General features: G+C 32.5%; 1 protein-coding gene across 2 annotated transcripts in view; it reads right to left on the reverse strand.

Moving 5' to 3' along the window:
* The window catches only part of LOC139523508 (protein naked cuticle homolog 2-like), a 67,410-nt gene extending 59,430 nt beyond the window's left edge, over positions 1–7,980 (reverse strand). The window contains exon 1 of one of the 2 annotated variants that reach the window (XM_071317566.1): positions 7,751–7,980. In XM_071317566.1, coding sequence (XP_071173667.1) covers positions 7,751–7,775 — 25 coding nt within the window. In that variant the 5' untranslated portion in view covers positions 7,776–7,980. The remainder of the gene's footprint in view (positions 1–7,750) is intronic. The other variant, XM_071317567.1, reaches the window with a different exon arrangement.
* Positions 7,981–12,340: the final 4,360 nt, after the last annotated feature.

Consider the following 12,340-nt stretch of genomic DNA (forward strand, 5'->3'; position numbering starts at 1 on the left):
CCGTAAAGCTTCGGTCCAAATGAATATCCTAATCCTTAAGATGTAACAAGCAATTTGGTAAAATAAATTTGTCGTAATCTTTTACGGTTGCGAAGGAGTAGTGGCCACAAGAAAAACAGTGTTTGGGGAGATAACTCTTACAACGTAAAGTATTTTGTTACGCAGTTGTAAATTTTTAAAGCGTATAAACTATACAACATCATATTCTAAATATCTAAGCGACATCTTTTGAAACATCAATACTACGCAAGAAAAAAATTTAGGCGGAAGAAAAAAAAAAAAAAAAATAATAATAATAATAATTAAAAACCAATTGTTCAAAGAACAATTGAAGGTCTTTCCACAAGTACAGATCTATTTTATTATCAAAATATTAAAAATCAATCTAAAATGTCAGTGCCTTTATGACTTTATAATGTATAAATATGAATTTAAGCAAAGATCAAAATCTAGAACGTCCTATTAACCTTTGACCTTAACCTCAATTTCAAGGTCACCAACCAAGGACCTCAAATAAAAAGACCCTAGGTCTGTAATATGTATGGTTAATGAGTTATATCACTTTAGGCATGATTTTAAATATAAGATGGGCGAAAACTCTCATTTATTGTTTACGCACCCTTCCAACCAAAATTTATAAGTTACAACATGTCGCAACTCACAATTTAGTAAAAATAATTTGTCAATATCTTTCACGGTAGTTGAAAATAAGAGAAAATAAGCCAAAATCAAAATTTTGAATATGACCTTGACCTTTGACCTTGACCTCATTTTCATTTTTTTGGACCAAGGAACTTAAATCCAAAGACCCTAGGCCTATATCACTGATGGTTTACCAGTTAGAAACGCATATCACTTATATCAAATGCATAAGGGGAAATAACTCTCATATGGAGTCTCCGGATAGTTTCGGTCCAAATGAATATCCTAATCCTGATGATGCAACGAGCAATTAGGTAAAATAATTTTGTCGTAATCTTTTACGGTTGCGAAGGAGTAGTGGCCACAAGAAAAACAGTGTTCGGGGAGATAACTCTTACAACGTAAAGTATTTTGTTACGCGGTTGTAAATTTTTAAAGCGTATAAACTATACAATATCATATTTCAAATATCTAAGCGACATCTTATGAAACAACAAAACTACGCAAGAAAAAAATTTAGGCGGAAGAAGAAAAATAATAATAATCAGAACAAAATCAATAGGTCTTTCCACGGAAAAGTGGAAAGACCTAATAATTAAAAACCAATTGTTCAGAGAACAATTGAAGGTCTTTCCACTAGTAAAGATCTATTTTGATATTGAAATATGAAAAATCAGTTTAAAATGTTACTTCCTATGGCTTTGTGATGTATTAATATGAATTTAAAGCAAAGGTCAAAATCTAGAACGTCCTATTAGCCTATGACCTTGACCTCAATTTCAAGGTTACAAACCAAGGACCTTAAATCAAAAGATCATAGGTCTTTAATATGTTTGGTTCATGAGTAGTATCACTTTTAGCGTAATTCTAAATGTAAGATGGGCAAAAACTCCCATTTATTGTCTGCACACCCTTTCAATCAAAATATACAAGTAAGGACGTGTCACAACTAGCAATTTATGAAAAATTATTTGTCGAAATGTCATACGTTATTTGAAAATAAGTGAAAAGAAGCCAAAATCAAAATTCAGATTATGACCTTGACCTTTGACCTTGACCTTTTTTTCATTTTTTTGGACCAAGGGACTTAATTCCAAAGACCCTAGGTCTCTATCACTAATGGTTTACCATTTAGAAATGCATATCACTTAATTTAATGGAAAAGGGGGAATAACTCTCATATGGAGTTTCCGTAAAGCTTCAGTCCAAATGAATATCCTAATCCTGAAGAAGTAACGAGCAATTTGGTAAAATAAATTTGTCGTAATCTTTTACGGTTGCGAAGGAGTAGTGGCCACAAGAAAAACAGTGTTTGGGGAGATAACTCTTACAACGTAAAGTATTTTGTTACGCAGTTGTAAATTTTCAAAGCGTATAAACTATACGACATCATATTCCAAATATCTAAGCGACATCTTTTGAAACATCAAAACTACGCAAGAAAAAAATTTAGGCGGAAGAAGAAAAATAATAATAATCAGAACAAAATCAATAGGTCTTTCCACGGAAAAGTGGAAAGACCTAATTAAAAACCAATTGTTCAGAGAACAATTGAAGGTCTTTCCACCAAAAACAATGTATTTTAATATGAAAGTTGTAAAATTAAGTTTATAATGTCATTTCAATCGTCAAATGATAGCTTATTGTACGCTGATTCCAAAAATATATGGTTTTTATACAATATTTTTTAAATAAGGGAGATAATTTGTTACTTCCGGTTTGAAAAATGATACTTCCGATAATATTTGAATATTTACTTGACACGGATTCCAAAAATATCTGGTTCTATATACTTTTTTATTAATAAAGTTAAAAAAATAGCTACTTCCGGTTTACACAGGGTCACTTCCAGTTATTTTTTTCAAGGTCAAATGGTTTGATACCTTTTGCCAAAAGTCTCATGGCTTTATCATGTATACATATGAGGTAAAAGCAAAGGTCAAAATCTAGAACATCAAATTAAGCTATGACCTTGAGATCAATTTCAAGGTCATAAACCAAGGACCTCAAATCAAAAGACCATAGGTCTTAATTATATTTGGTTACTGAGTTATATCACCATACGCGTATTTTTAAATACAAAAGGGGAGAAAACTCCCTTTTACGTTCAACGTACCCTTGCGATCAAAATTTACGTGTTACGACATGTCGCAACTAACAATTTAGGTTAAATAGTTTGTTTTTATAATATACGGTTTTTGGTAATAAGTGAAAATAAGCCAAATTCAAAAATAAGAATATGACCTTGACCTTTGACCATGACCTTATTTTCATTTTTTTTGGACCAAGGACCTCAAATCAAAAGATCCTAGGTCTCTATCACTTATGGTTTACAAGATAGAAATGCATATCACTTATATCAAATGCATAAGGGGAAATAACTCTCATATGGAGCGTTCATATTGCTTTGGTCAAAATAGAACATATCATGCGATGGATATAACGAGCAATTTAATAAAATAAATTTGTCGTAATCTTTTACGGTTGCGAAAGAGTAGCGGACACAAGAAAAACAGTGTTTAGGGAGATAACTCCTACAAAGAAAAGTATTCGGTTACGGAGGGTAAATTTGAAAAGCGCATTCACTGTTCGATATCATATACTAAATATCTAAGCGACATATTGCGAAACAAATATTTATCGCAAGAACAAAATTAGGCGGAAGCAAAAAAAAAATAATTAAAAACCAATTGTTCAGAGAACAATTGAAGGTCTTTCCACTAGTAAAGATCTATTTTGATATTGAAATATGAAAAATCAGTTTAAAATGTTAGTTCCTATGGCTTTATGATGTATTTATATGAATTTAAAGCAAAGGTCAAAATCTAGAACGTCTTATTAACCTTCGACCTTGACCTCAATTTCAAGGTCACAAACCAAGGACCTTAAATCAAAAGACCCTAGGTCTTTAATATGTTTGGTTAATGAGTAATATCACTTTACGTGTAATTTTAAATGTAAGATGGGCAAAACTGCCATTTATTGTCTGCGCACCCTTTCAATCAAAATATACAAGTAAGGACATGTCGCAGCTAGCAATTTATGAAAAATTATTTGTTGAAATGTCATATGGTATTTGAAAATAAGTGAAAATAAGCCAAAATCAAAATTTAGAATATGACCTTGACCTTTGACCTTGACCTCATTTTCATTTTTTTGGACCAAGGACCTCAAATCTAAAGACCCTTGGTCTCTATCACTTATGGTTTACCATTTAGAAATGCATATCACTTAATTCAAATGAAAATGGGGAATAACTCTCATATGGAGTCTCCGTAAAGCTTCGGTCCATATGAATATCCTAATCCTTAAGATGTAACAAGCAATTTGGTAAAATAAATTTGTCGTAATCTTTCATGGTTGCGAAGGAGTAGTGGCCACAAGAAAAACAGTGCTTGGGGAGTTACTCTTACAAGGTTAAGTATTTTGTTACGCAGTTGTCATTTTTTAAAGCGTATAAACCATACGATATCATATTTCAAATATCTAAGCGACATCTTTTGAAACAACAAAACTACGCAAGAAAAAAATTTAGGCGGAAGAAGAAAAATAATAATAATCAGAACAAAACCTATAGGTCTTTCCACGGAAAAGTGGAAAGACCTAATAATAATAATCAGAACAAATACAATAGGTCTTTCACCTGAAAGGTTGAAAGACCTAATAAATTGCTTTGCTACGAATGCTGCTAAGATTGCAAATGTCCAACCATGAACAGTTGGGGCAAAAACGGACACAATATTCGCGCTTGGATTGTAATTAAATCATAACAGGTTTCTGACACAGATAATACACCCCCCCCCCCACCAAAAAAAAATATTTAAGTTTTTGACATTACTGTATGATATTATTATACACAATAGTCCCAGTCACCAATATTAGAGTAAAGGACAGCAAGACTTCATATAAACACGTTTAGTTAAACTTGTACAAGTTTGTGTATTTCCTATTAATTATTTTGAAGAACTTTTAAGATGAAAATGAGAAACTTACAGAAGTATTAAATTAATCCTTGAACTGAACTTTGCTCCATTTACCATGTTTATTTAAGTCAATACTGACTTCTGAATGTAGTTAACTGTATTTTAAGTCATGATACTTTAAGTACACCTTAGTACTACGTAATTAACACAGTTTTGTGGAAAACAGAATATTTCATTATCTTTCTTATGTATTATCATAATTATTGTTCACAGGTAGTATTTACAACCCTTCAGTCTGTCAATCTCAGGGTCCTAATGAATATAAAAATGAATGAACACATGAAATGAAGTATTAATAAAGTATTTTAAAGTGCTTTTCCTTTTATGTTTTCTTTTCAAATGTTATTTTAAGTACATTTTGATCCAAATTGAAATAATTAAGGGGGAAGGTTATAATATCTTACAAAATGGTAGCTGTCACAAGTCAGGAACCCTGAATAAGTGAATGTATAATATATATATATCACTTCTGCAAGCTTTTTAAAGTAAAAGATTATAGCCAGTCTCAGTGCCCAGGTGTAAAGCACATCCAACTATGGTTTGGGCATGGTTATTGATGGTGACTATGGTTGCAATTTGATCGGAAAATAGGAGAGAACCTTGATTGTCTTTCAGCAGGTAAACTGGCAATCTATTATAAGTCAATTGAGATTGGAGTCAAAAGCACCTACTGAATTAATTTTTCCTAGCTTTTCAGTCTCTTAAGGTAGAGCAGACATGTTGTACAGACAGGTCTTTTTTTTAAGACTATAATGTGGCTGACCAAAGCCACTACTGGAGCAGGATCTACTTTATCCTTTTGAGCCCTGGTAGCATCCTTTGTTTTAATTGGGTTTAAAGTGTTCCTTTGAGTCTTTTGTTTTTTCTGTGTTATTTCATGTTCTTATACAAATGTTATATAGCCTTTATTTTAATCATTTCATGTTTTATTAACATCAGATGATTTTTTATAAGTTTTTTTTCCCTCCACTTTATATGTCTTAATGTGTTGTTGGGTTGTTGTCTTCCTGATTTGCTATAGCATACATCCCATCAGTAGCGGATCCAGAACTTATCATAAGGTAGGCCCGTAGACTGACCTGAAGGGGGGCCCTGCTCCTTTGATGCTTCAGCGATTCCCTATATAATCAACCAAATCTTCCCCACCAAAGGCAAAACTTTTAGGAATTTTGGTCCCCAATGCTCTTCAACTTTGTACTTAATTTGGCCTTTTTAACTTTTTGGATTTGAGCGCACTGATGAGTCTTTTGTAGACGCAACACGCGTCTGGCGTATAATTGTACAAAATTTAGTCCTGGTATCTATGAGTTTATTTTACTTATTTTAGTGTCAATAGTATAAAAAAAGAATCAGTACAGTTTCATGAACAATTTACCTGTTGAATTTTTGACAAAATTACCCTTCAAAGTCATGAATGAAATTTAACATTAGTGATTTATTTTATTTATAACTTTATTACCTAAGTTAAATTCACAAGGCTTTGAAGTCTAATGTGAGAAAGAAGACAATTTTCTCACAAATTCCAAAATAGTGAGCAATGAATTGTAAAATAATTATTGAGAAAATTGAATAGTTGAAGCTTCCATGGTCATCCCTTTATAAACTTCTTTGATATCTGAAGCAATACTTAATCTTTGTGCAATTTTATTCAATTATTTTGCCAATTATTTTATTAGAATAGCTGGCTGACATGGAAAGTCGTACACTCTTTTTAATTGATTGAATAAAAACATGCATCAAAAAAGAAAATCAAAGTTAATGTTAGGGATAGCCACATACTAATTTCTAACCTCATACTCCCCCTAAAATTCATTTAGATACAATGTACATTACAATTTTGCTGAAATGCTCAGACCTAAGTGTGAGATTATAAGAAAGTATGATTTAATTGTGCAATAATTTCCAGTTTGAAATTGAATTGAAAAATAAATGTCCAGCAAGCTGGCTTACTATTTCTCTTGAAAGTCTTGGATTATCATGATATTATATGTATACCAGAGTTATAAATATGTTATTAATTACCAACTTTATTAAGCCAAATATTATCCTAAAAACTATCAGTAATGAAAACAATTTGTTCTCAACAGTAACTCAATATTATACATGTAGTTACTCCCTTGGAAGGGATGTTACTCATTTTGAAATTGAGTTTAAAAGCCGATTTATTTTATGGAGGTGACTTAAAATAATCAAAAAGTGTTACAAGTACATTGAACATGTGTTTTCTTTAAAAAAAAAAAAAAAAAAAAAAGTATACCCCACAAGACGTTAATGGTAAAAGTTTGGTTAAATGAACACTTGACCTTAAGTGCAACTCAATAATATGAGGAATGAAGATAAAAAAAAGTTCATTTGATATAACGAAAAGGAGAAAAATGATATATCACATTAACTTATAATATATAAATTAATCTTATATCAATTAATGATATTAACATGCATTTAACTATGACAAGTATCAATTGAGGACAAAATTTCCCCCAAAATCCATAACAAGCAGAATAGTCGAATTAAATTAAGATATATATGCACAACGTAATGTACAAATGATTACACTGATTACAATGTTCAGTGGAAGACATATTAAAAGGGGGAATCAAAGCAAATCTGTATTGTAGATATTGTTAATCCGCTAATGTAGGGGTTTATAAGAGTAACTAGGACAGAGCATCTATATGCGTTTTACATTTATACTAAAAGTAACTAAATTCCTATATATATGGTTCTACAATACAACTAATCATAAAAAGTTATTGTGTACATGTGAAAAAAGTGTATGTTTCACAATAATTTAATGATATTGATAATAAAGGGCTCATCACAACAGAACTATTTAACCTAATGTTTTCAATTTTAAGCAGCCAGCTCTACACACCATAACTAACACAGGACGTACCATCATGTATGCTTACTGTATTTGTTTACATTTCTCTGTGCAATATCATTAACAAGCAAACATTAACTACGTTTAATGTTTCTTCTGCAAATAACTTGAAATGATAAATGAAATTACTCCAAATAATCATTTTATTAAACAGTTTCGTTTTGTATCCCAGAAGGACCCCACCAATACACAGATGACATGGCCGAAACTGGACACTGAAATATTGGTCACACAAACTTACCATGTTTGCTAGCTTGCTTCCCCATGTCCCAACTGTAGTTCCATCAAAATATCCCTCTAATAATCAATAAAGTTACAAACTTAATCCAAACACAATTCTAAATTTGAAAATTAACCACTTTCACACAAAAAAATCCACTAAAATAATTTGTTTCACAGTGTGTGTCTCAACTATCGATCATGAACTGTAAAAGGTGGGTGGAGCTTAAACATTTTGTGTATTTGATCGACAGCTAGCCTTCCACGAGGGGAAAATATCAAAAACTACTTTGTTCTGCACAAATTTAATATTTAATTTTGTACATGCATTAGGGAAAATGACAATTAAATTAAATACATTTTAATTAGAACTATACAAAAAACTTTTCGTTTTATCTTGGTCTAAACGTGTACAATCTGTATGATGATTTATTTAATAATTTTCCTTTGATGTTTATCGGGCAATTTACATTGGTGTGTATTGAAGTGTTTATTGAAAGAATTTTCCTTTGATCTCTACCGACAGACGGCGTTAGGCCTTGGTGCTTAGCATGTTGACATGCTTTCAAACATTTGATTGTAATTCAAATGGTTGAAATCTGATACTAAATGTATCGATCGTACTGAACAGTGGGCTGGGATCACTTGTAAAAAAAGTCAGCATAAAGTGACTGATAGGTGAACAAAACACGAATAAATAAATAAAATGACGAGGATGACAAAAAATTAGGAGCAATGTCCATTGGTTTTATTGTTGATTGTTTTCAGAAATGGGTCACTTTTCTGATGAGACAAAATAGAAGGACCGTGACAAAATTATAACTACTTAGTAAATCGAAGCGCCGACTTCAATTTTTTATCACAAGAAATAGGTTTAATACTTGGTCAATCTTTAAACTCTTCATTTATATTTTCCCATTTCGATTCAAATTTAACCAATACAAAAAAACATCAAGATTCAAGAGGGGTCGAATTTCGCGGATATGTTTACCATTTAGAGCGTTGATTTACAATAATAGAACCCACATGCCCTTGGGGAATATACGGTTTACCCCCTTTTCGAATGATATTTTTTATAAGTATTCATCAATCTTTCAACTTATTTGAACTTATAAATGTGTTCTTGAGCTTATCCCTACTAGTTTACACATGTAAACAAAAATAATCAGGGCCGTAACTACCTATGAGGCAGGGGAGGCACCCCTGAATTTTCTACACCAAAATTTTTTTTTGAAGTAAAAAAATAAAATATTGACAATATGTACACGAAGAACTTGAATTTATATTATAAACAACACAAGTTAACAGTTTTAACAGTGTTATCATGATACGTAATATCTGTCATTTTTCTGATTTTTGATCGAAAGTAAACCGTTTCAGTATTTTTTTTATTTTCAGTTTTTTCGTGTGGCCGTCCGTCTGTTATTCAGTATTGAGGGGGTCAGTAGTCGTATGAGAAAACACATGAAACTTTGCTTTCGATAACTTTGAATAAAAACTTAACTATTCACTTTTAGTTGGGGGCTCAATTATTTAAGCAGAGGAAGTTCCTTTTGTATTGTGAATCTTTTGAGATATCGGAAATTCGTTACCGGCTGAATCAGCTGTTGGATCGTTTTTTTCCCGATCGTACGAGAACATTATGGTCAATGCCCCAGTAGTTAAACACTCTCATTCGTTGTATCAGGGACTTTCTATACTAAGTATATACTAGACTAGTATAGAAAGTCCCTGGTTGTAGTTATATACATGTCTGTTTAGCTTTCAACAATATTGAAATTCAAGATCCTCGATAAAAAAAAATATCTTGCGTTTATAATCTTGCTTTATATGTTTTTTGAACTTACCAGTTTCTAAAAATAATATCTTTAAATACAGAAAATACAGATAATAATTGTTTGCATGAAAATTGCTCCATGGATCCAGCAAAACTGATCTTTCTTAAAGTAAGGAAATCGAAGGAAAACGGGTAATTTTAGCCATATCATTTGAGAAAAAATTCACGGTCACAATATATTTAATGTTAACAATTATAGGTAAAAGTACAGCCTTCAAGACGGAGCTAGCCTTGGCTCACCCGAACAGTATAATCTCAGCTTGTTTTTGCATAAAAGTTGCTTCCAGGTTCAAGCAATACTGATGTTTCTTAAAGTAAGGAAATCGAAGGAAAGCGGGTAACTTTTAGCCAATGACTTCTAGAGGAAAAAAAATCGGCGGGGGGCTGCGCCCCCTACACCCTATCAAAGGGGGCTCTATCGGCGGCCCCCAAACCCCTGCCTCCCCTGAATTCGAACCCTAGTTACGGCCCTGAATTAATTGATATTAAGAGTCAAACATATTATCTAAGTTTGTTTATTTTTCATGCTCCACCTACGAAAGTAGAGGAGCATTATGTTTTCTGGTCTGTACGTCCTTCCGTCTGTTCGTTCGTTCGTCTGTTCTTCCGTTCGTCCCGCTTCAGGTTAAAGTTTTTGGTCAAGGTAGTTTTTGATGAAGTTGAAGTCCAATCAACTTGAAACTTAGTACACATGTTCCTTATAATATGATCTTTCTAATTTTAATGCGCCAAATTAGTTTTTATCCCATTTTCACGGTCCACTGAACCTAGAAAATGATAGTGCGAGTGGGGCATCCATGTACTTGGGGACACATTCTTGTTCGTTTTCTTTTAAAAACTTCTAGCATTTAGTCATTTTCGGTTTCCATTTCTTAGATAATAAAATAATTAATTCAAGATGCAAGAAAAAAAAGATAGTGAAATATCTAAGATGTATACTCTTTTAAAAACAAACATATATCTCATCTTATACAATACTAGTATATGTATGTACGTCTCAATTCGAATTGTCTATGCTTATGTCCCGGACCATAGGAGTATTAGGACCTTATGCGTATTATCACGACCATATGCGTATACTCATATGGTCAAACTTTATGCGTATGGTCGGACCATATGATAGATATAGGAAGATCTGGTATGAGTGCCAATAAGACAACTCTCCATCCAAATAACAATTTATCAAAGTAAACTGTAACAGTTCATGAAGATATTTTTGGAAGTTATCTTCCAAGTCGACATTTTGCTGTTCAGTTATAGTTATCCCATGAGGTCCAAATACTTTTATGGTCCGGAACACTCACATTAGATTGTTGTTGACGTCACGGATATATACTGTACATGCAAGAAAGACCGATCAAATCACTCGAAAAAACACGATCCTAGCCGGAAACTATACCTACTGTGATAATGGATAACTGATCTTTCATTACTGTCCAGAAAATTCGTAAAGGTACAAAGACTTAATTTATGTGTCAAGCAGCGGCTTGTTGTTGGTATAATGAAGAAAAGTAACGTTATGCAGTATAGAATAGCAATAGAAAAGACTTTACCAGTAATGATGATGGCATTTGTTACTGACCTCGCACGCGCGGTCGGTTAACCAGTGTTAAGCATGACCGTCAATTACATATAAAGGAGGAGATAGTGTCCTTGAGCTTTCTGGTAAAGATATATTACTCAAAACAAAGTTTTAGAAACACCAAAAGACAGCGCCATGGCAGAAAAGAAGTATCATAACCATAAACCATGCAGTTAGCCATTGTTCAAACTTTATATTTTATTTATGCTGTCCCATGCATGAAAGAAACAAAAAATTATGCTGCCATAATAGTTGGTAATTTCAACAAAAGGAACAGAGATGATGATATTTGTATTGAATGATTGAATCTATATATATAGTATACAATAGAATTTGTAAAACTAAAAGAGCGAAATGGAGTAAGCAATCTTATAAAAGAATCAATTTAAAGTCAATCCTATTTTCATTTTCTACATAATCAGTCTCGCAGATTATAAAAAAGTGGGAAAAGATACTTCTGAAATATACTTTTTGTTCGGTGTGAGCCAAGGCTCCATGTTGAAGGCCGTACGTTGTCCTATAATGGTTTACTTTTAAAAATTGTTATTTGGATGGAGAGTTGTATCATTGGCACTCACACCACATCTTCCTATATCTATTGGATGGAGAGTTGTCTCATTGGCACTCACACCACATATTCCTATATCTATTGGATGGAGAGTTGTCTCATTGGCACTCATACCACATCTTCCTATATCTATTGGATGGAGAGTTTCTCATTGGCACTCACACCACATCTTCCTATATCTATTGGATGGAGAGTTGTCTCATTGGCACTCATACCACATCTTCCTATATCTATGTGATGGAGAGTTGTCTCATTGGCACTCATACCACATCTTCCTATATCTATTATAATTATAACTGACGATAAAGTTGAAAACTGTTCAAATCCAAATGTTATCAATAAAGGAGCACTTAAGAGCTCTTGAAGTGATAGCGCAGCCCATCAAGGGAACCCCGATCAAAAATACTTGAAAAATGATACGTTTAAACAGTTTGCTTTAAAATAAAAAGTCTTTGAAAGAAAAATTACAAGAATGTAATACTTGTCAACCTTTATTGAAAACATTAGATGTTTCTGGTAAAGCAACAATTTGCATAGGTGAAACCATTTTAGTGTTAGCGAGGCCAATTTTGTATTTGTCAGGTTGAAGCGTCAGAAGACAGATCATGATAAGTAACAGAATTAG

The sequence above is a fragment of the Mytilus edulis genome, chromosome 5, assembly GCF_963676685.1.
Source record: "Mytilus edulis chromosome 5, xbMytEdul2.2, whole genome shotgun sequence".
NCBI lineage: Eukaryota > Metazoa > Mollusca > Bivalvia > Mytilida > Mytilidae > Mytilus > Mytilus edulis.